This window comes from Gastrolobium bilobum, unplaced genomic scaffold (assembly GCF_033153095.1).
Source record: "Gastrolobium bilobum isolate Gb01-03AN ecotype WA unplaced genomic scaffold, APGP_CSIRO_Gbil_v1 utg3288, whole genome shotgun sequence".
Taxonomy (NCBI): Eukaryota; Viridiplantae; Streptophyta; class Magnoliopsida; order Fabales; family Fabaceae; genus Gastrolobium; species Gastrolobium bilobum.
The window spans coordinates 518,172-542,412 of record NW_026899098.1 but is presented as its reverse complement, the minus strand read 5'-3'; the positions used below and the strand labels follow the sequence as shown (position 1 = coordinate 542,412).

At 31.8% G+C, this 24,241-nt stretch overlaps 3 protein-coding genes across 5 annotated transcripts; 1 reads left to right on the top strand and 2 right to left on the bottom strand.

Annotated features, from left to right (window-relative positions):
* Nucleotides 1-49: 49 nt before the first annotated feature.
* LOC133287158 (chaperonin 60 subunit beta 4, chloroplastic) lies at nucleotides 50-5,746 on the top strand. 3 transcript variants are annotated; one of them, XM_061484715.1, is made up of 14 exons: nucleotides 50-345; nucleotides 439-564; nucleotides 1,129-1,266; nucleotides 1,544-1,639; nucleotides 1,830-2,072; nucleotides 2,149-2,383; nucleotides 2,714-2,883; nucleotides 3,273-3,350; nucleotides 3,460-3,531; nucleotides 3,608-3,712; nucleotides 3,878-3,970; nucleotides 4,113-4,205; nucleotides 5,100-5,250; nucleotides 5,334-5,746. In XM_061484715.1, the coding sequence occupies exons 1-14, from the start codon at nucleotides 190-192 to the stop codon at nucleotides 5,354-5,356; spliced, it is 1,779 nt and encodes a 592-aa protein (XP_061340699.1). In that variant the 5' UTR covers nucleotides 50-189; the 3' UTR covers nucleotides 5,357-5,746. The 3 variants fall into 3 exon arrangements, 1 of the variants encoding a protein (XP_061340699.1); XR_009748205.1 differs by lacking the exon at nucleotides 5,334-5,746 and having other exon boundaries at nucleotides 3,878-3,999; nucleotides 5,100-5,236; XR_009748206.1 differs by lacking the exons at nucleotides 4,113-4,205; nucleotides 5,100-5,250; nucleotides 5,334-5,746 and having other exon boundaries at nucleotides 3,612-3,712; nucleotides 3,878-3,898.
* A 1,898-nt stretch (nucleotides 5,747-7,644) lies between these two features.
* LOC133287195 (GCN5-related N-acetyltransferase 1, chloroplastic) lies at nucleotides 7,645-8,488 on the bottom strand. Its single transcript, XM_061484762.1, has one exon. The coding sequence runs from the start codon at nucleotides 8,258-8,260 to the stop codon at nucleotides 7,676-7,678; it is 585 nt and encodes a 194-aa protein (XP_061340746.1). The 5' UTR covers nucleotides 8,261-8,488; the 3' UTR covers nucleotides 7,645-7,675.
* Nucleotides 8,489-12,819: 4,331 nt separating this feature from the next.
* Nucleotides 12,820-14,125, bottom strand: LOC133287203 (protein SOB FIVE-LIKE 1-like). Its single transcript, XM_061484770.1, has 2 exons — nucleotides 13,535-14,125; nucleotides 12,820-13,121 (listed from the first exon to the last, which is right to left on the bottom strand). The coding sequence occupies exon 1, from the start codon at nucleotides 14,029-14,031 to the stop codon at nucleotides 13,546-13,548; it is 486 nt and encodes a 161-aa protein (XP_061340754.1). The 5' UTR covers nucleotides 14,032-14,125; the 3' UTR covers nucleotides 12,820-13,121; nucleotides 13,535-13,545.
* Between the last annotated feature and the right edge of the window lie 10,116 nt (nucleotides 14,126-24,241).

Below are 24,241 nucleotides of genomic sequence, written 5' to 3'. Positions count from 1 at the left end.
ATGCCAAAAAAATAAAGAGAATGAAAAAAAAAATGGAGTGGTGCTCTTATCCACCAACATTGTCCACACTCCAAGCCTTTGTTCAGCTCAGAGTAGTTCAAGTTCAACTTGTTGCACTACATAGTACAAAACACAAAGCTAATAGTTGTTTACTTCAACTATCACAGCCATTACAAGTAAACCAAAACCATGGCATGTTCTCCATCTCCTATATCTGCATTCTCCTTTGCCAATCCATCATCACTTCGCAGACCCCGAACTTCACCTTCTTATGTTCTAAACCCGAGAGCTATGGCCAAAGAACTTTACTTGAACCATGATGGTTCAGCCACAAAGAAGCTTCTGGTAAGGATTCTAGAGCTCTGGTTGTTTAATACCCAGTTTGTTTATGCCCTTCACAAGATTTCAGTGAGTTGGTTTTTGATGGTGGTGGTGCAGGCAGGGGTGGACATGGTGGCAGAGCTGCTTGGTGTTACATTGGGTCCCAAGGGGAGAAATGTTGTGCTGCAGAACAAGTATGGGCCACCCAAGATTGTAAATGATGGAGAAACTGTTCTCAAAGAGGTGTTTTTTCTTGTTAGTCATTGATCATCTATCTTGATGAGATATATAAAACCATTAATATAGTCTCAGCCAGTTTAAGTTTTTAGATTGAATTGGTTCTTTATATGGTATCAGAACCTCAGTGTACCGGGTTCGATCCTCACCACCCCACTTTCTCTTGTGGAATTTTCTTAGCACAGGTAGGTGGGTCTGTGCATCATTCACCCTTCAAATCCAGTGGACTCTCGTGTGAAGGAGCGTGTTGAGATATATAAAACCATTAATATAGCCTCACCCAACAACTTAAGCTTTTGGGTTGAATTGGTTCTTTACAATCGACCAGTTGCTTCTTCCCTTTATTGATGTGCTCTTTTTTTGTAATCTGTTATATGTTACTAGTTTTATGAATGTCATGGATAAGTGACAAGTTTACTCCCCCACCCCCACCCCCAAATTTGGAGGTTTAAACTGTTGGTTGTGTAGTTTAATAACTTCAATATAATCAGGTCTAATATCAACTTGGTTTTGTGCTTTCTTTTTATGAACTTTTTTTTGGTTTTTTTTTTTTTTTTAATGTTGTTTCAGATTGAATTGGAAGATCCGTTGGAGAATGTTGGAGTTAAATTGGTGAGGCAAGCTGGTGCAAAAACCAATGACTTAGCTGGTGATGGCTCAACTACATCTGTCGTTCTTGCTCATGGCTTAATCACAGAGGGGACAAAGGTACATTTAACTAGCCATACATGAGAACCCTATCTACTTCAATCAGAACATAATTGATTGCGTGGTAGCATATTTGAAGGTTTAAATGACAAATAATTAACATATATGTCTATAATAAAAAAAGCCCAAATATATATTTCGAAATTGCAAATGAAGATTAACAAAAGCATTAGCTTTCAGTTTATGTCTTTTTTACCATGCCACTATACAGCCTTAATTAAAAAGGGTATTCTTAAATTTTGAGCTCTTAGCCTCTCTTTTCTTTCTCCTTTTGTAGGTTATTGCAGCTGGAATGAATCCTGTTCAAATTGCTCGTGGGATTGAGAAGACAGCGACAGCACTTGTTTCTGAACTCAATTTGATGTCTAGAGAAGTAAACTGTACTCTTTAATGGGTGTTTCTTTTTCTTTTTTAGTTTGTTCAAAACTCCTGAAGGATTGAACATTTTGAGAATAATAATCAGAATTATCTGGCTGCATATGTTGATTTAATTATGGTTTTTGCTGCCTGCCACTGTAATTGGAAAGTCTTGCTGAATTCAACAACATTGGTTGCATTTGTAGGTTGAGGATCATGAACTTATAGATGTTGCTGCAGTCAGTGCTGGGAATGATTACCTACTTGGAAAGATGATTTCTGACGCTCTGCATCAAGTAGGTAGGAAGGGAGTAGTAACAATTGAAAAAGGAAAGTGCATTGAGAATAGTCTAGAGATTGTAGAAGGAATGCAATTTGATCGTGGATATCTATCCCCATACTTTGTCAATGATCGAAGAAAGATGACAATTGAACTCCACAACTGCAAGGTTTGACAATTTGTATATTAAAGGCTCACCTGAGTTCTATGAAGTAATTAGATGGTGCATAATTCTTTGGTTGCAGTTGCTTTTGGTAGACAAAAAAATCACAAACCCAAAGGAGCTGATTAACATATTGAACTGTGCCGTGAAAGAGAAGTATCCAATTGTGATAGTTGCAGAGGGAATTGAGCAGGAAGCTCTTGCTCCAGTTATTAAAAATAAACTCAGGGGAGTGCTTAAGGTAGCTGCTATTAAGGCTCCTGCCTTTGGTGTACGCAAGACCCACTGTCTAGAAGATATTGCCATCTTGACTGGAGGTAGATTATCAAGTACTCAAATTTAGAAGCTTAAATATGTTATGTACTTTTAATGAATCGTACCTTAGTATATGGCTCACTGAAAAGTCAGTTTGAGCCAACTTAATTGATGCCTGTATTTGTCCTTAATGATAAAGACAGCACATAAGTTAGTTGTTAATGACTTGAAAAAGGAAGACAAATAAGTGAAGCACTTAGTCCCGTTTGCATCAATATGATAAAATAGTGAGTGGAAAGCAGCACTAGTTTCTAAGTATAGTCTTCAAGTTTTAATGCATTCTCTACTATTCTTTACTCCCTTGAATTCTTGGCTCTTCAAATGTTTTTCAGGTACTGTAATCAGAGAAGATATGGGTTTCACCCTAGAAAAGGCTAGCAAGGATATGCTGGGTTCTGCTACAAAGGTTTTTATAACAAAGAATTCTACCTTAATAGTTACTGATGCGAGTACTCGAGCAGCTGTTGAGAAGAGGGTTTATCAACTTAAAAGACTAGTTGAGGTGCATACAGAACTTTACCATTTGAAAATCATCACATCTAACACTTGACCAGTGTTTTAAGTTGTTAAAGTAATAAGATGCATGGTTAATATTAGAGAAGTACATAAACCATTGACGGGTCTTCACTTATATGGTATTAAAAACTCGGTGTTATGGGTTTGATTCTCACCGCCCCTCACTTTCTCTTATGGAATTTCTTAGCTCAATTAGGTGGGTCTGTGCATTATCCACCTTTCATGTCCAGTGGGCTCTCGTGTGAGGGGACGTGTTAGAGAAGTATATAAACTATTGATGGGCCTTCACTTAACAGTTTAAGTTTTTGGATTGAATTGGTTCTTTACAGTTAATGTATCCTAGAGTTACCTACGCATCTATTTCATATTTTGCAGAATACTGAAGAAAATTTCCAAAAGAAGATACTGAATGAAAGAATAGCAAGATTATCAGGGGGCATTGCCATTCTTCAGGTAATATGAATTTCATTTTATTTTGGCTCGTGATAATCTGGAATTTAAGAATTCTGTTTCTATTTATGATAGTTCATTTACATTTCAGCACCTGAAATCTAAATCATAGGTAGGAGCACAAACACAAGTTGAGTTGAAGGATAAACAATTAAGAATGGAAGATGCTTTAAATGCAACCAAGGTATTTCTGATTCTTGGCTCTAATGAGGTGATCTGCTATTAATTTATAGCTAAGGTTCTAACTTTGAAAATGGCAGGCAGCAATCGAGGAAGGTGTAGTAGTTGGTGGTGGCTGTAGCCTTTTAAGGCTTTCCCAAAAGGTGGATGGCATCAAAAAACTCCTGGACAATGAAGAACAAAAGGTACTTATCTGTTTCATACAGCTAAGTTTTCCATCATCATGTTTAAAAGTTTACACTATAACTAGGCTATTGCTTTAACAATCGGTTGCAAGTATTCGTTTTTGTATTGTGCCTTTTTGCTTACTGTTTAAGACATGGAAATCTCTTCTGTAATATTTTCTGTAGATTGGAGCTGAAATCTTCAAAAGAGCTTTGAGCTATCCTGCTAGAATGATAGCAAAAAATGCTGGTGTAAATGGCAATGTCGTCATATATAAGGTCCTGAGCATGTTGAGAAACTGCTTTCTGTAAGAGATTGATTACCGAAGAGATTTTTGGATTTTCTGGAGTATTTAGTTAATTCAACTCAAAAACATATATTGAATTATACTGCATGCGTGAGGCTCCTTATGTCATGCAGGTTTTATCAGACGATAACATGAATTTTGGTTACAATGCTGCTAGAGACTGTTATGAGGATCTCATGAAAGCTGGGATCATGGATCCAACAAAGGTATGACCATTTGAATGCCTTTAACAGAAGATAATAAGGGAAAATAATAAGTAAATTCGTTGTGACCTCTTACTGATGTCATATTGCAAAATATCCAAAAACAGTATGCCAAAATAAAGATCTGATGCTGCTGATTTGTTCAAGCCAGAACTTTAGGATCTTCAATTTAGCAATTTATCACAGAAATAGTTAATAAAGAAGTTTATCTAATGTTTACAGGTGTTAATAGACCGAGTTGGGTTAGGATTTAACGTAACTAGGTCAAGCATATGTAGAACATCTTAAGTCTGGGCTAAATTATAAATGTGGTCTGGCCAATTAGGCCTACGAAACCTATTATAAATTTATAATTTCAATTGTAATAAATCAAATATGAATTACTTAAAAATTAGAATACAAGAATAATTAGGAACAACTCTTACTACTACCAATTAATCTTTTCAAAACATTTTTCAATAAGAGAAATTAAGGAAAGATAGATCTATCTCTGCAAATTTGAGTATTTAACTTAGCACTTGCAATCCTAGTCCATAAGTAAGTACACTCCTCGCCAATTGGATCAGTGATAATATAACCTATAATTACAAGTAGACCGGCAAACATGCTTTAAAATAGGCCTTTGGCCTAGTTGTTGAGTAGACTTTTTTTTTACCAAATCTAGTTTGTAGGTTTTTAATAGCCCGTCTGACTTGTTTACACATCTAAATATTTGTTTTGTCCTTTTAGTGATTATTGTGATAATTTTGTTGTTTTAAAGAAAAAGTAAGAGAATAATGTAGGAATACGAGTAGGCAAAAAGTATGTAACAACGCATGCCAATTTGGAAGTGGAAGTGGAGGGTACATGAAGAATTACACATGATGGTCAATTCTATTATCTTGAAAATTGCTGCAGGTAGTCAGATGTTGTATAGAGCATGCAGCTTCTGTGGCCAAGACATTTCTAACATCTAATGCTGTTGTGATTGACCGCATGGAATTAAAGCCCATACCACGAAGAAAACCCATGCCTACCTCAGTTTACTCAAATCCTGCTTTGTCAAAAGGTCATTCATTTCATTATGTTTAGCTGCTCTCCTACAATATTTTTGCCTTTTATGAATGACGGTGCTGAAGTTTGATGATTCAGGTTTAGGACCACCTGGCTTTTAAAAAGGAAAGTTGTAAGTTCAGTTCTGGTCTTGGAAACCAGATTTTATTTCAGCAAGAGCAATGAAGAAACACTAGAAATACATGGCTGGACTATAAATCCTTATATATTCTTTGTACAAATGATGGCATTGATCGATCCCGGGAACCCCATATGATGTTCATCAAAAGGAAGTTGTTAACATGAATGCAGAAGGAAAACGTTTGCCTCGTTGTCCAATTCTGACCGGGGATGTTAGAAATATCTTTAATTGTTGGATGGAATATAGAAGCTGTCATCCAATGTTATAGGATGTTACATATAAAGCAATTTAAATGCATTATGCTTCTGTCAAACAAATAACATAATAACAGATGGGTGTTCATGAGTCAGTCACAGTAAATCTAATACATTTTCAGTCCTCAACTATTATGAATTCGAAAATGAAGTTGTTGAATTATCAATGAAGAAGAATGAAGTATTTGTAGAGTTTACATTAGGTTAAAAAAAGTCACTAAAACCAGTTACAATTAATGGACATTGGATTAGTGCTGCTGGCACAAACTTACAAAATTCATTTTCTTCAAAAAATATATATATATATATATTTAAAATGTATGTATGAACTAAACAATTGATTAATATAAAATTTAGGAATTTATTTTAAAATGAGTCTATTTGTGGAACAATTCTATAGTCTCAAATGTGCATACTATATTATATGGTTTCTTCTGATTTTCACGGATGTTAGATTGCTTGGTTGAGCGAGATTTAGGCTGCATTTAGTTCAGCTGAAAAGAGATGGGTGACGTGTGATAAGGGTAAATTTTTTGAAAAGGTGAAGAAGTAGAAACAGAAAAAAGGAAAGAGAAGAAACAAAGAACAAAGGCAACAATTGCTATCGGCTACGAGTGAATGTTGCATACTTCAAGGAAATTTTGGACCTGAAGCAGTGTTTAATTTATGAGTTTTATTAATCTCACGTTAAAGGAAATAAGTTATCTCATGTCATAGAGACAAACTTATAAACTCCATCACCCTGAAGAAAAAAAAATAACACGGTTATCAAAACATATATAGGAAAAAAAACTTATCTCATTTAATATAAAAATAATTGTTTTCATAATTTATCGCACCTATTTCATCCTTTAATAGAGTAAGCTTTCAATTTTGTTCCCCAAATTTTTTTTTTATCAAATTAGTCTGCTAAATATTAAAATGTAACCATATTAAGTTTTTAAAGATATTATTATTATTATTAAATTAATATTTTTAAGATACAAAATTGTCACTAATAATGGTTAAAAAAATCTTACCCAAACAATAGTAGTTGTATAGGAATCCATAAAAAAATGGAACTTCTTCCATTATATACGAGAAAGCCTTCAGCGTGTGTTTGGTACAAGAGAAATTTTTTGGTATCCGGGAATCATAATTAATGGGAATACAGTAGAAATTGAGTTTAATTGGAATCTTACGAAAGAGGTGTTTGGTTCGCCAAAATATTACCGGGAATATTGAGTAAAAATTACTGATTCCATGTTTGGTTTAGAACGAAATATGACTTAGAATATGAGGTTATTTTACAAAAATAACCCCAAACTATTTTTACTTTTGTAATTGATAGATTGGGTCTAGATTTTTATGTATATTGAGGTATTTTCGTCTCAAAATTTATTGTTGTGCTTTCATTTTACTTGGTATTCTGATTGGTTTTCCGAATTACCATATTATTTTTGGTAATCTGAATAGTGACTTTTCTTTATAAATCAAATTACTGGTAATCCTTACATATCCGGAAATTGATTTTTATTCCTTCTACCAAACGTGGTAATTGCATTTGTCAAAGAAAGATTACCCGTAATCTTATTCAAATACTTGAAACAAACACCCCCTCAACTATAAATTATCATTTTCTAGTTACCTGGTCACTGCGTACATGGAAAAAAAAAATTATCTTCTTCAGCTTAGGCAATCCCTAGTATAGTGTTCACACTTTCTTTTTCTGAATATAATTAAGATTTCCAACCTCTGAAAATTAAATGTTTGTGAGAAATTACACCTTGAAACTTTTTAAAGTCTATGATAGTTGACTAGTTGTATCTTTGCCTTGAAATGTGAAGTAAATATTGCTCTTGCTACTGGCTAACACATCTTCATAATATAGTGAAATTATAATTTTTGGATTACCAAATTGAGATTTGAAAGAAAAAAAAATTAAAGAATTTTTTTTTTGATATAAGCAATAAATGAAAAAACTCAATAAACAAAATAAAAAAGAAAAGAAGAGAGAGAGAAAACAATGAGTGGTTAATTATTTTATTAAAAATTAATAAATGATCCTATTTTTTCTTTGGTTTTCTGGAGTAAACCATAGCTCGGATCCCATCCGGGTCGGCAACAAAACCCAAGGGCCTATAGAACCCGAGAACACGGGGCTCCGAATAGAGCGCGATGTTGGAAATCCCTTTGCGCAAGAGCTCCTGAATGAGCCTCTCCACAATGGCCTTGCCCAGACCAATTCCTTGGAAGGAGGGGTCCACCACCACGTCCCATATGATCGCGTTAAACACACCGTCCCCCGTCGCCCTCGCAAACGCCACCGGCTGCCGCGGCGTCTTCCGCTGCTCCACCCACAGCAGTGACTCCGTGTGCTCCAGCGCCACCCGAATCTTCTCCGGGTCCCGCCGCGGAAATCCCACCGCCACGAACACGCCGTTCAGCGAGTCCAGATCCAGGCCCTCCGCACTCCGCCGGAGGACGAAGCCGCGTGACTCCAGGACCTCGTCGGACACCGAGAGTTGGTAGCCGCCGGCGGAGGATGGTGGTTGGGATGAAACGATGACGTTTCGAGGATGAGTTGGGGTTGCGAGGCGAAGCCCCACAGAGGTGGGGGGAGGACTGGAGATGATGCCACGTAAGAGCATTATCAATAGAATTTTTTTAAAAAAAGAAAAATTATAAATTTTCTATCTTTTGTAGTTTGTTTCTGTTTGTGACTTTTGTGGAATGGATGAACGAGTGAAAATGGTTTGTGCGCTTGCGTGTAAGAGAGAGAGAGAGAGAGAGAGATAATGATGAAGAAGTAATGTCGTTCTCGTCATTTGTGGTTGTGAGAGAACCTTATATCCTTTACTTATTTAAAAAGATTTTTATAGGGTTTGAATATAGTTTGAATCTATATCAATATAACAATTTTTATTTTATTTTGGTTTTACATGTTTAAGCGCTAGGATTAATGGTTCAAGATGATTTTATTTTCTATATATACAAAAGTATATGAATTTTATATTATTTTTTCTTTCTTATGTTCATATGACTTTATAACATATACTATATACTTTTATGTATGTATAGGAAATAAAATTTATCTTCTATAATTTTAAAAATATTAATCTCAAAAACATTTTTTCAGAACCATGTCTCATTTCTTTAGTCTTTTTACTAATGTACCGTTTAATACAGTTGTTACCTGCTAATTTTTACTAGCAGCCAAGGTGGAATAAACAATTCCAAGTGTTGTCAAAGATTCCAATGACCGAGCAAACCTTGCGTACTACTGCTGTACCATACATTACTTCTAAAAAAAGAAAATTTTTGAATTTGAAAGAAATTATGAGAAAAGACTTGGATTCAAATGGTATTAAAAATTTTCAATTTAGGAAAATGTTGTACCCAACTCGGTAGAGCAGTAGTATAGAAGAAAATTCCTCAATGTAGCAAAGGAAATGAGGGTGAAAAATTAGAGAGAAGAGAGAAGATAGAAAATTTTGACAATACAAAGAAGGGACTAAAACGAGAGATTGAGGGGGATAGTATTATGGTTTTATTTATCTCAACTAACCAGAAAATCACACTCCCTCATATCGATAATTGAGCAATCCTTTTTTTTTCTCTCTCTCACCTAGTGGGTCACGCTTTTGACTGAGTGTGCAGGAACAAAATTTTGTTTTTCTATTGCTTGAGACTAATAAATCCTATAGTATTAGGGTCATAACAAGTATCAACGGGGTGAGTAACATTAGTATCTGAGCAGTTTAGGATATCTGGGGTTAACTATATACGGTTGAATACCAAATAGTGGTAGCTCAACTGCTAGTAAGGGAGTTGAGTAAGTGGAAAGAAAAAGGGCATAGATTTGATTTCCACATGCCACTTTTGGGGGTTTAAATATCTTTATTCCTCACTCATTCCATACTCCGGATTAGTTTTATAGCCCACTCAAAAAGACGAAACTTGTAAGAATATCGAGGGAAGTCAATTTGTCTCAAAGAGATAATTAGGGTTGGGTTAACTTTCTCTCTCTATATATATATCAAGATTCTTTGACACTAAATCCTAACCGTTGATTTCCGTCAATTAATGGTTATCATTTATTGTCAAATTTATTAAAGCATTATATATTGTCATATTCTTTGACACCAAATCATAACTGTTGATTCCCGTCAATCAATAGTTATCATTTATTGTCAAACTTATTAAAGGATTATATATATATATGGGAAAAACATTTCTCAAACAGCTTGAGATAAGTTTATCTCCGACTACCCCAAAACTATGTCGTTTTATTTATTTCTTATATTAATTGATTCACTTTTGAATGGTTATGATTTCCTTTTTCTCTCTCTTCTTTTATCACCATTGATCCATCTTTGTACGGTTATGATTTAGTAACTGGAGATAAGATTATCTCAAGCAGCTTGAGAAACGATAAGCCCTATATATATATATATATATATAGGGATAGGTTATTCTATCTACCATTTTTTTTGCCTATCTTTGCATACCACTCTAAAACACCGTTGAATCAGAATATTAACTAACATTTATATTTCTCTCTCTTCTTGAGATTTTGATCTAACGGTGTTGGAGGGTGGTAGACAGAAAAAGTGATAGGTAGAATAACTTATCCCCCCACACACACATATATATATATATATATATATATATATATATATATATATATATATATATATATATATAGGTCAAGATCATTTTACACCAGTATAACTTACACTCTCAATCTTGTCCACTGATTCTACTTATATCTAAGGGTTCAAATTTTTTAGTAATGTGAGCCATTTGATACAAGTAGATCAATGGTCAAGATTGAGTGTAAGAGTTATAACTCTTACACTGGTGTAAGAATATACCTGCCTATATATATATATATATATATATATATATATATATATATATATATATATATACACACACACACACGGTTGAAGATGATATGCTGGAATATTTGAGCTGGTCTTCTACAGTTGAGAAGGCTCTTTGAAGGTGTTCCGTTGATGCTTCTTTGTGATCTTGAGGAAAAATTGATGGGTATACCTCCAAGATATTTTGATACTCAAATTAATATTGGCATAAACAATTCAAATATTGAGGAATGACTCGTGTATAACATGCATGAAATCAGTTCGGAAATCATGTCAGTGTCACCGCTCATTTTTTAGTAAATGTGGAACTTTTGTGCGTTTTGAACTTTCACTCCTGTCATGTGTCACGTGTTATCGTGTATTAATATTTTGACATGTGCAAATTGATAAAATTTATTTTCCACTCACAGCAAGAAGTTAGATTCTTTGGATTTTGATTATTATGCAAGATGTGGAGTTGTGAAGGGAGAGAAAAATAATAACAATATGTATGGTTGGAGGTTTATTCTTCTAAGTTAGAAAATTATGTGGAACATGCAATAATTATGAGAAAAATATGGAGCTTGTTACACCTAAGTTAAAAAGTGACATTTTATTCATCAAAAAAAAAAAAGTGACATTTTGTTGCGGCCATATTTTATGCTAATACAAACACAGGCCACATGGTGGGACTGAGACAGCCCAAGCGTATCATTAGGAACCCAACACATTGGACGTACTACAGGCCCATTTAATCAACTTAATGTGAACATTTTTTTGTTTTGTTTTACATTACTATTGTAATTTCCTTTTCATGCGTGTAATAGCGTGAGTTGTGTTGAATTGTCTACATAGATTTGCATTGGGTAAAAGATAAAATCATAGAAAATCACCTGAACTCCCTTTTTGCTTCTTACCGGCACTTTTTTTACATGACTTAAGCAAAAACCAAATAAACGAGTTATGTAAGGAAAGAAAGATGTGTGAAAGAGACAAAGATGTAAGCACTTCCCTTTACATGTGCCGTGTAATTTTTTTTGAATGGTAGAAATAATGATCAGACTCGTGAAGGAGTTTAAATCTTCTTTGACTTCTCTAGTTTTAGTCTCTCTACGTAACTGTGTATGTGTAATTGAAGTGTGCAGCAGAAATTATAAGAGTGTACGTGATTGAAAGCGAGTGAAATAGGTTACAACTTACAAATTGTTAGTGAAAATTGGTTGTAATTGGGATTTGGTTTTTCAAGTGAAGATTAAAGTAATTGTACTTTTTCATTTGATTGGGTGGATGTAGACAAATTGTCGAACCATAATAATTTGACAAAAGTGTGTGTCATTTTAAAGGAGGTAAAGTTGTGTCATTTTAAGATAGAGAAATAGATAGATAAAGGAGAAGAAAAAATTGACAAAAAAATAAAGCTATGGGTCTCACCTCTTTGTGAGAGTGAAAAGATATAAGTTGTGTCATTTAGAAGGATAAAACTTTTTCCTAATAATTTTTATCTCCTTCGTAATTTTCTTAACGTTTGCAATGTTCTCCGACAACAATAACCTTGGTTCATTCAAAAGGAAAAATCCACAAAATCATGGTTTGAAAACATAAAATGGAACACCAAATATAGATACAATTTGGAGTGATGTGAGAACCAGAAATGCCCTTTGCCAAAAATAATATTAGTACGCTTTCTCTTAACGAGAGGCTCGGCAGATGTTAGCGTATTCTGTCTTCCTATCTCCATCTTCCGTACTTCTTGTTTGGTATGTACGTTTGCTCAAGTTGCTATCAAACATGTTATCTCTTGGTAATTGCTTTTCTTAATTCGTTATTTTAGTTGCACTTTCTTTCATTGAACTGATTTAATAAAAGACCTGGTGCTATAAAGTTTTTGCTATGCTATACTATGCTAATCCCCTTTTTTTATTGTACTCATTTTAATTTAATCTTTTTTTTAATAAAAAAAATTAAGTGCTCCTCATGATATGTTTTTGCGTGTTCTTTTATCATTATCTGATAGTAAATATAAAAGAGAAGACCAATCTCCGCTTCTAAGCTTTTTAAGCACGGCTAAAAAAAAAAAACATGAAGCGTACATTTAATCGAGAATATCTTAGTGTAGATATACCGAATTTTCGATATATCTTTCACTCATAATATAATATATATTTTATTTTCATCAAATTATTAAAAAATAATTTATTTTAAAATTATGTGAGAAAATAATTTGATAAAAAAATAAAACACATATTATATTATAAGTGAAAAATATACCAAAAATTCGATGCATCAATAACACTCAATAAATTTTCACATTTAACATCTATTCTATTCCAAAGTACGTGGTATTTGGTGTATCCATAACACTAAATAAATTTTCACATTTAACATCTATTCTATTCCAAAATACCTATTATCTTTGCCGTCTATAGCCTATTACAGTGTAATTCAAAAATAAACATTTGATGGGCTCTTCTTATCCAGGAACTACTCTTTTTGGTTAATGTCCTGTTTAGACCACACATTAAATTTCATATACTAGTACACACAACACCATTGGTCGTCCGTGAGTCTGCTTTGTTGGTAGAAGACTTTGGTTTGACTACTCCTTCTCCATATTTCCAAGCTGAAAAATTCAGCCATGATGTACCTATGCCAAAAAATAACAAAAAAATTAAAAAAATCAAAACAAAATCTTCATCTACTTGTAAGAAAGTTTGTGTCAATGGTTTGAGGCAATTATGCAGGAGCAGATCTTTCACATAAGACTAAAAAATGATGCCAAAATTTGTAACTCAAGCATGTTTTAACCAATGGAGTATTAAACAGGAAAAGAGTTGCTAACCTCTCACTTATATAACACAGATAATAACACTTGCTCAAAACTAAGTTTGGCTAATGATGTATTCCCTTACACAAGGATAGATCACCCTTCCCCTTTTCAGTTAATCCTAGAAACTCTTAACAGATGTATCATTTTTTTTAGGTTATCTCAAAGAGCCCTTATATTATGTGAACCTTGTTAACTTGACCTGCTTTGAAGAGAAAGGAAAAAATTATTACCTTACTCCTCCTTAAACATGACTCTCAGCACTATCTGCTACAAGCAGTGAGTCCTGTTCTTCATTTTCAACCGTTCCTTCATATCTTGTCTTCCTTACCTGTTTGGTGGCTCTCTTGGCCGAGAGGATCTTCTCACGATCATTTTCTCCATGCTCTGTGAAATCCGAGCCATGACTTCCCTCACTCTTTATACATACAAGATGAACATGACTTGGACCAGAAGATGCATCAGAAGCCATGGAATCATCACTCTCTTCATCATCACTCTCTTTATTTCTGTCATCATTTTTCTCACCTTTGTTGTGGTCATCATCATCATCATCATCATCATTATTATCATCAATATTTCCATGACCATTCTTGTAATTGTTGCCATATTCTTCCATATCTACACTTTGCTCATCATCATTGTAGATAGGAGATCCAATGTAAGTGGTCCATCCAGACTCACTGCCATTGAATTCCACTTCTGATGCTAAACCTGGGGAAGGCTCCATATGGGAAGCTTTAAAAAAAAAGTCAAGAGGAAAAAAAGAAAAACAACTACAACAAACTTGGAACTTGGGTTTGTTTTCTATTTATTTCATCAGGGAAATGCACTCGTATTTTAAAACCTCTCACCTTTCATCAAAATGCAAACATTCAGTTTAAAGGACAGGACAAAAAGCCTATCTCAACAGTGCAGGTTTAACCCTCATTATTAAATTGGAAGCGTCTTTTTTGGTTACCTGGCAATTCTATCACCATGACTTCCATTGCTCCAATCACTAGATGACAAGATTTTTGGTAGTGCGGATACAATAAAAGTAGAACAAGAAAGATTGCTCCTATCCAAAATATAGAAAATTTTGGGTAACCTTTTTTGCAATGTTCAATTAACCTATAGCTTAATGTAGTCAACCTATTATTTATCCGTACAATCTCCATCAAATGAATAAAGGATAGCTTTTATTAGGAAAATGATATATGAACATGCCTCTACTGTTTATTAAATTCCTCGCAGTGTTCATCTTTATATATATACAATACAATCAAAAGGAGTTATTATAGATGATTAAAAAATGTATTCAGAGAAAATAAAAAAAAGTGTCCAACTAATATCATGAAAGGGGAAAATTTTTAAATACATTAGATGTACCCGTTTGAGTATCTCTTTTTTCCAAATGGGGAAATTATATTTTTATTTATATCCTTACTTTTTTTATTAGGTAAAGATGTACCTACATTTTGATGCACCCAAAGTTTTATGTATGAGAGGAATGTGAGCTTATTTAATCACAATGGTCATGATATTTAATCATAATTATTTATTTAAAAATTATATATATTTCTTATTTCATCATCAATACATGATCATGTAATCAAATAATATGATCACATAATTATCTTTTCATATAAAAAAATTTAAATTTATGTAAAAAAATATATAATTTTTAAATAAATAATTATGGTCAAATAATAAGATTAGATAATTACTTTTTATACGTACAAATTCATGTGTACATGTAATAACTCATTTCCTATTATTAAGGTTGAGAAAGCAGATGAGCCGTGTCCACTTAAACTAAATTGGAATTGTGAATTTTAACACGTTTTGTCACTTTCTTGGCCTTCAAATTTCAGTCATGTCATCAACAAGGGACAGCTTTTCCCTGACAAGGTAACACAGACGGCCAACTGGCATTTTGTTAGAGGTGGCTGAAATGACGTAGTCTTTATGCTTGCTGTTTCTTTGTCCTCATTTTCTTTTTTTGTCTTATTTTTTTCACCGTTTTTGTGTTCCCCAAAATGGGATTGAACTCTTTGTGTAGTGATCTAGGCCTCTGTTTCTTTCAGTATGTGAATAAAAGTATAAAACAGAGAAGAGCGACGGATAAGTATAATAATTACAGAAAAAGAGAGAAGTGTGTCATTTTAAATGACACATCTCTTACAAAAAGATGAGATTTATATTTTTAAAAAAATTCATTCATTCTATCTCTCAAAAAAAAAAATTTTAATTTAAAATAACGTAACTTTATATCTTTCGTAATAATAACACTTTTCCCAATAAGTATTTACTTAAACTCAAAAGGAGAGCCACTGTAAGCCGAGAACAAGCAGAGAGTACAGAGCACTATGGCTCTGAGTGAATACTGATTTTAAAAATAATTTTTTAATTTTTAGAACAAAAAAAACTCGTTTGGTAAGACATATTTTGTAAAAAAAAAAAATTAAAAACTGTAATTTTTTTTTTTTTTTAGAATCAAATTTAGAGAACATGTCTGAGTTGTTTTTGTTTTTAACTTTCAAAATAAAATAAAAAAAACATAGAAAATAACTGTTTCCATAATTATTCTACAAAACAGTTTTAAGAACAAAAAAACCAAAACACAATCAAAAGATCCTATGTTTCTGTAGATAAATTCTGACAGGGCAGTACAGAGAATGTGTGTTAAAAAATCCTTTTTAATAGTAATGACTAGTATAAGGGGACGTTCAGTAAAAAATAAAATAACAATTCGAGAATTAAGATTTATTTTTATAGTTAATACAGATAAATTATTTATATTTATTTTTAAAATGACGTTATTTTAAAATTAAAAATTAAAAAATTATAATTATAAAGACTATAATAATCTTAAAATAAGTTAAAATTATAAAAATACCATGATTTTCGTCTCAAAACGATGTCGAATTGGACTTACTGCATATAACTTATTTGCAGCAATTGAAGAAAAAGCGAACCCTTACGAAGAATATGCTAAGAATGTGATAAAAAAATTATTTGATAGACAAAAATATTATTAGAAATATCAATTCAAATTTATTAATTTTATATTTGATTAATTGTTAAATATTATTAGAAATGTCAAATTTTATCAATACTCATAATTCTAAGAATACCACTGTCTTTGTGGTATTTTTGAATATTATTTTGCTATACAATCTGTTCACAAATTAAAATTTCGAAAAAATTAGATTCTCAAAAAAAAATTAAAACATTTTATTAAATGTGGATAAATAAAATTCTCAATACCCAATACCAGTTTTCCTAAAATTCAAATAAATTCATGTACCAGGTACCTCCTAAATGTTTTTGCTCTGTATACGATGTGGGTGCAACAGAGTGAAATTCAATATGATGAATCACATGGGGGATATAATATTGTGACCCCTTAAAAATAGCCTTAGAAACTAGTTGAATGAACTGAAGTTGTGTGACCGATCCAAAAGAAGGATTAGGTATAGTTGATTATGTTCCGTTTTTTTTGTTTTTAAAATTATTTTATAAAATAGTTAATAAAATAAGTGTTTTTAAAAAAAAATTAAAGTCAAAACACAAAATAAAAATAACAATGTTCTCTAAATTTGATTTTAAAAAAATATGTAGTTACAGTTTTAATTTTTTTTTTACTAAGTAATCCTTAACAAACAGATTTTTAATTTGTTTTTGAAAATCAAAAAATTATTTTTCAAAACACATTTTAAACAGGCATATATCTTTTTTTCCTTTGTTGTTTTCGTTTATCTGGGCAGTTTGTAAGTAATCAATAAATACTCTTGTATTTTTCTTGCTGGGTAATAATTTGGGGGTTTACAATTTGGGAAATGATTTTTACGGCCTCAAAAGTTTATCATTCTCACAACTAATTTAATCATTATTGATTTTTGTCAATCTAACGATTTTAATTTATTAAAAATTATTAGGTTGCTTTTATTAATTAATTATTAATTTCTAATAAATTATAATTATTAAATTTAGAAAAATCGATAATGATTAGGCTGTTGTAATTTGTCGTGATAAGTATATCATGCCCCTTAAAATTTCTCATCTTTAAGAGATAAAATTATCTTTCTCACACATTAAAATGTGCAAAGTCTATTTTTTCTTTCTCTCTTTTCTCCTCATTGATTTAATCCTCCATTGATTAATTTTTTTGATGTACTCTTTCACTAATGAAAACCTGAATTAATATGATTTCTCATAATTAAGGTGAAATTGAAAAACATTTTAATCATTTGATGATTGAATTCAGATGAATTTTGATTGAAGAATATTCGATAGATGCAATCTAATCTCCAAGTTTTGATTAACAAAATATTAAATTTATTATTAATACAAATATTACAATTTATTCAACTAATTTTTTAAATATTATAATTAATCATTTAATTATAAAATAATTTTAAAGAATTACTCTAATAGGAATTCACATAAATTGAATCGGATTAATTAAGTAATCAATAAAATGATAAAAAAATCGAAAAATTATAAAATTCTATTAGAAATTCCAAAAACATTTAATAAAAAGAGATAAGTTTTTATAAAGGTAAATTACAGTTGTTCCCCGCTTTGACAGCATGAAAAGGACCATTCGCAGTTTCAATACTTTGGGAAAGGATTATTTTCTTCTTTTAACTCCATCATGTTTCCATAAAGCCTTCAAAGCTCATATATATCAATTTCTTTTTGGATAAGATATTGTGACATTTAAATAATGTTACTACCAATGTTACTACCACATTTTAACCGTTGATTTCCACCAATTAATGGTTATCATTTTTCAAATCAAACTCATTAATTAATTATTAATTCGCAATAAATAATAACCGTTGATTGGCGAAAATCAACGGTTAAGATATGGTAGTAACATTGATAATAACATTATTTGGTTGTCATAATATCATATCCCTTTCTTTTTAGCGTTTCATGTGTTTAATTGTTTATGTGTATTCTTTCTTTCTTGTCTCTTCTAACCATCACACAAACTAGCATGTGCAATTGTGCATGATAACGAGTTCACATCACTAAGTATATGCGTAACGACGAAGGAAGTAGATCAGTGCTTCAGAGAGTTTGGTCAGGTATAGAGCTGTTAAACTGAATAACCACATATTATGGGAAGAAGAATATGACTCTTTTATTATTTTACAAAATAAAACTTTAGTGCATGGGTTATCCAAATGGATACTTTCTTTTTCCAAAATTTCACTCTATTCCTTTCCTTCATGTATATTTTTATTTATGTCCCACATTTTTTTCCACATTTTAAAAAAGAAAGTACCCACTTAGATGCTTCCCGTGCACTAAAGTTTTATTCTAATTTTTATATGATATCTAAGCGGTATTAATTGTTCACCTTTCTTTCTTTTTTTTTTGTAATCATTGTTCACCTTTCAATTACAATAAGAGCTTGTTTGTTTGCACTCTTGAAAAAAATAACTTTTATCTCTTCCTTATTTTAGAAATCTTTTTTACAAAAGTTAAAGCTATTTATATTTTTATAAAAATATTTAGTTTTTGAAAAAAAAAATTGACTTTTGACTTCTGTTTTTTTAGAAGTTAAAATTTTTAGCTTCTGGAAAAAGTAAGTTTTTGGTTTTTTTTGCTACTTCTATTTTTTTTTAAAGCAGATATTCAAATGAACTAAAACTGAGAAGTGCTTTTTTTCAAGAAAAAAACAGCTTTTAGAGAAGAAAAAAAACCCATCCAAACGGGTCTTAAGTTCTTGTGAGAGAAAATATTAGAGAAATATAATATAAAATTTTTAATGTAATATTTATCTAATAACTTAAATTTTTGAGTTAAAAAAATTCTTTATATTATATAAAGAGAGGGTCATGTTTATAAATTTTTTATTTATAAATTACACTATATATTTTGAAAAGTAAATTTATTTGAAAATATACTTCCTAGTGAGAAATACATAGCGTAATTTGTAAAAAATAGAATTATAAATATAACTTATCTTTGGTAAGTGTAAAAGAATAGATAAGAATTTCACAACACTTCGTTAGCACGTAGTTTTATTTTTTTAATTAAACATGAAAATTTTAAAATTACATTTGTTTCCTCCTCTCTTGTTAATTTTTTTTTTTTTTAAGCTTGTAAAAATGTCTCCTAACTTGATTGTTAACTTGACTCAGCTGTGGAAAAGCTCATTCCCTTTAAGTATGGTTTACTTTAATCAAAAGCATTCTTATGTACACTTTCAGCAGCAGTTAAAGTCGATAAGGGGTGTTCGTGGTCTGGATTGGATCGGTTTTGGAAGCAAAATTTATCCGATCCAATCCTTCGGTTTGATCATGTAATTATCCATTCGTTTTAAATTTTTTTTCAAATCCGATCCGATCTAATCCAATTGTTTTCGGTTTGGATTGGATCGGTTTTCGGTTTTTTGAATATCCTAAAATTAGTTTCATGATTATTGTGCATCTTTTGTATATATTGGCTTTGTAATTTTATTTTTTTTGATATACAAAAATATCAGTAAACAATATTATAGTTGATGAGACGTGACTAAGTTTTTTCTTGGGTTTAGTTGATGAGTTAATGTGTCTTGAGTTTAGAAATTTTTGGGCTATGATTGGAGAAAAGACAAGTAGGTAGAGAATAATTAATATATTGGATAGGTTTTCATCAACCCATCCGAAAACCGATCCAATCCAATTAAAATTTGCGATTTTTTTTCGATTTTCGATTTTTGGTTTATTCGGTTATCAGTTTTTCGGTTCAGTTTTCGCGGTTTGAATCGGTTGATGAACACCCCTAAATGCCGAGGAGATGGGGACAATGACCATATTGTCACTTTTTGAGTAAAAATTTATCTGATTGTCACGCCTGAATTTTTTTTTGACAAAATGTCACGTCACAATCTCGCTGATCTGACAAGTGAAAATGGGCTGGACACATGTCGGCTTCTGAATGGTCAACCATTCTCGCTGGGCTGCCCAGCTAGAATAACAGAATGCTGACACGTGGCAAAAGTACAGGCATTGTCTGGATGTCTGTACTTTTGCCACGTGTCAGCATTCTGTCATTCTAGTTGGGCAGTCCAGCGAGAATGGTTGACCATTCAGACGCTGACACGTGTCCAATCTATTCCCGCTTGTCAGACCAGCGAGATTGTGACGTGACATTTTGACAAAAAAATTTCTAGACATGAGAATCAGATAAATTTTTATTAAAAAGATGGCACAATAATCAATGTCCCGAGAAGATGAGCACCTGCCACTTTTGAGAACTATTAGCTACTGGCAATGCTTATTTCATTGAGATCTTCAATTTCTCTGTTGGTGCCATGACTGGACGACCTTAGTGAGTTTATGGTGCTGTGGTCAGTCACTAGCAGTGGCAGAATGAATCTGTGGAGATTTTGCATTTTTAAGTCCTTTTCAATGTTACTTTCAGATGCATAGAAAATGCACTGTTCCAAGAATTTGATTGTGTGATGTGAGTCTTGATTAAAGATGGTAGTGGGTAACAAGATGCATGTCTTTATATTTATATTTATAATGGGATGACAAGCTTTTTTTTTTCAAAAAAAAAAAAGGAACACTACTAATCTTTTATTATGTTCGGACATTATTGATAAAATCTTAAAAGTTAAGTTCAAAAATCAATTATGCATAGAAGATAATAAAAAATAAATTTCACAGAATTGATTTATCATCTAGAAATCTTATTTTAAATTATTTTTACAAATTAATAATAGTTTTAAGACTATTTATTTTAGCAAGCAAAAACAAATATTAGTAAAAAGAGAAATTTACCAAAAATTAAAAACTACATTATATAAAAAAATTATAATTAGGCTTGACTTGCATACTAATGCATCTCTTAAAATGGTGGGGAATTTAATTTTACCTAGATCATTAGAAATATATATATGGATTGACTAATTTTAGTTAAAAACTATATAAAAGTATCTTGTGTTTTATTTAAAATAAAAAATCCATTTCTGGGCAGAATTTAAGATAACGCAGAAGGATATGTTGACTCATATGACAATTGAGAATGACATAACCATAAAATCAACATCTTATACTATTGGATGGATTAAAAATATAAAGAAATTGTAAGAAAATTGGTTTGTTTGAAACATTAATCAGTAAAGGAAAAAAATTTAAAAAAAATTGAAACAACTATCTAAATAAATTAAATAAGCAAGCAATATATACTTAAATCAGGCAATGCCAATAACAACCCAAAAGTAAAAGAAATTAAACTCTTTCATTTTTTTTTTCTTACTGTTTTTTATGTTATAGAACTTTTATTATTGTGAAAAAATTAATACAAGTGGGCCAGCAAATGCCCCAGTCCAAACAAGTGAAAAATTAGCCCAACCACTTTATCAGCCCTGAAAACCAATAACTTTAAGGAAAACAAGCCTAACCCACTAATCACGGATTTTCATCCTTAAACTCAAAACGACATAAAGAACAAACGAGCCCAACTCTCAAAATATCACACAGTTGTCCTCTAAATTTATTTATGATATATAATTTTTTTTTATTAATCTCATGTTAAAGGAGATAAGCTATTTCATGTCATAGAGATAAATTTGTGGACTACATCACATAAAAAATAATAATAAATAAAGAAAAAAGTGACACGGTTATCGAATAGAGTGTAAGAGAAAAATTTATCACATGTAGTATAAGAATAATTTTTCTCTATATAAAATCAAGGGGATTACTTCTCTTTTATAGCAGGATAGAAGTTATTTTCTGTTGAAAGATAAATAAAATGAGATTCAATATTTTTTTTTTAAAAAGAGAGGCACATTTTTCGATGTGATATAAATCTCATGTAACATTCCTAAAATCAAACTACAAAGCAATGAGAATGAGGTATCAGCAGATTCAGCACAGTCGATAAAATAACCATCTCAGCGACCAACGATTGATTCAAGTGGCAATAAACCTTTTTTTTTCATATCTCGAGTTCGAACCGGATTAGAATAGTTTGGAATATAGATACCAACCGGATTATTTTATATTTACATAATGATTATATTTTTTTCCATAATAAATTATATTACTTATATACGTGGGTAAAGGCATTGATGAATGGTGAGCGTGTCCTAAGTAAAATAACATATTAAAGTAATTCTTGATCCTACAGCTACATCCTTTGGCTCATTTCCTTCATATTACTATGATCCCTAGCCTAGGCTTTAACCTTAATGAAGAATTTGTGGACTTTGAAGTGATGATTTCGACGACAACGCTGCACAAACTATAGTTAGAAGAACCCATCTCATGGTGCGAGACGACGGAGTCGGGCATGTTTGTTGTGTCCTAGCTTTGACAACGAAAACGATGAGGAGTGCTATTTTTGTTACTTTCCAACTATAATGGGTGTTGTTTAAAATTTTTAGTTTATTCATTTTTTAAATTATTTTGTTAGCATTCTTTATTATCTCATGTCTCAATTTCCATCATTGGTCTTATTCTTTATTAACGTCATGCCTCATTTTTTAATTATAGTTGCTAAATAAATATGAATAGTATTTGTTCCGGGTTAGTTTTCACAGCCCAATACATATGAATTAGTCTGTAAAAGTCCATTAAGGGATTATTCTCATAATCTTCTCATAACTAGCACAAAATTTTTACCAAAGAGAATCTTTCACTCCCTTCACCTATCGTACTTGATAGTAGAGCAATTCCTTGAGTGAGCAAAAAATGGTTAGACTCATTTTCTCTCTCATGGCATAAGGGTATATGATTCCCACATGTATAAATCTCTCTTCTCATATTCAAGAGATATTTGAAAATTACCATATTCATAAACTGTAACTATGCCACAACTTAGAGCTACAGTACCTATACACATTTCCTCTTTCTCAACTTTGCCTGAGATTGCACTTACGATGTCTCTCATGGAGCTTTGGTCCATATCACTGTTGCTTCAAGTGCCCACACAAAAGGAGAATTAGGGGAGAAGAAGTTTTGAAAAGAGTAAGAGAGAGCTTAGAGATGGGAGAGAATAAGAGAAAAGATAATTGGGAGGAATAATGAAATTGCTTAATTCATCAATTGATCTTGTGATTAGTTGACTACATATTAATGGCCACTTACATCTTCTAAACTACCTAATAACATAATTTGAAATAAAATAATTAATACTACTAATGAAATAAAATAAATCAAACTTAAAACTAATTAAGTGAATGGTGGTTGATACATTTTGTTTAGAGGTTGATGCATCAATAAAATTAGAGCAAAAACGATGGTCGTGACCTTCACGCTTGCAATATTCACGTTTTTGCTTCGGTTGTGATTCCCTCCAATCAATGTTTATAATCGTATAGCCTACAAATCCTCTCTTGGATCAATGAATCAGGGCTGATGATTCTTGATTTACCATGGTTAACATACATTCAAATTACCAAATCACATATATTGTCAAAAACTAGAGCTATGATAAAAAATAAGCATGTATGTACCAAAAATAAATAAAAAAAAAACAAGCATGTAACTTATATAATTATGAGAAAAGTGTCATTTTAAAGAATGTAAAGTTGTGTCACTTTAAAAAAGAGAAATAGATAGATAAAGGAGGAGAGATAGAGTTGACAAAAAAAAATAAAAGTGTGGGTCCTACCTAAATGTTTATCCTTTTAAATGACACAACTTATATCAATTCACTTTTTTTTTTTTTTTGGAGTTACCCAACCCTAATTATCTCTTTGAGACGAGTTGGCTCCCTCCGGTATCCCCACGAGCTTCGACTCTTTGAGCCGGCTATGGGACTAATCCGGAGTGCGGGGGAACAGGGGGCTGAACCTTTAGCCATCACTGTTCCCCCGCACTCCGGATTAGTCCCATAGCTGGCTCAAAGAGTCGAAGCTCGTGGGGATACCGGAGGGAGCCAACTCGTCTCAAAGAGATAATTAGGGTTGGGTAACTCCAAAAAAAAAAGAGTGAATTGATATA

What these genes read in the sequence shown, in the direction of transcription:
- LOC133287158 (XM_061484715.1), top strand. Translation starts at nt 190, where the DNA reads ATGGCATGTTCTCCATCTCCTATATCTGCATTCTCCTTTGCCAATCCA. An exon ending in TAATCACAGAGGGGACAAAG is followed by an intron (nt 1,267 to 1,543) that starts GTACATTTAACT and finishes CTCCTTTTGTAG; the next exon opens with GTTATTGCAGCTGGAATGAA. An exon ending in ATGCTTTAAATGCAACCAAG is followed by an intron (nt 3,532 to 3,607) that starts GTATTTCTGATT and finishes TGAAAATGGCAG; the next exon opens with GCAGCAATCGAGGAAGGTGT.
- LOC133287195 (XM_061484762.1), bottom strand. Translation starts at nt 8,260, where the DNA reads ATGCTCTTACGTGGCATCATCTCCAGTCCTCCCCCCACCTCTGTGGGG.
- LOC133287203 (XM_061484770.1), bottom strand. Translation starts at nt 14,031, where the DNA reads ATGGAGCCTTCCCCAGGTTTAGCATCAGAAGTGGAATTCAATGGCAGT.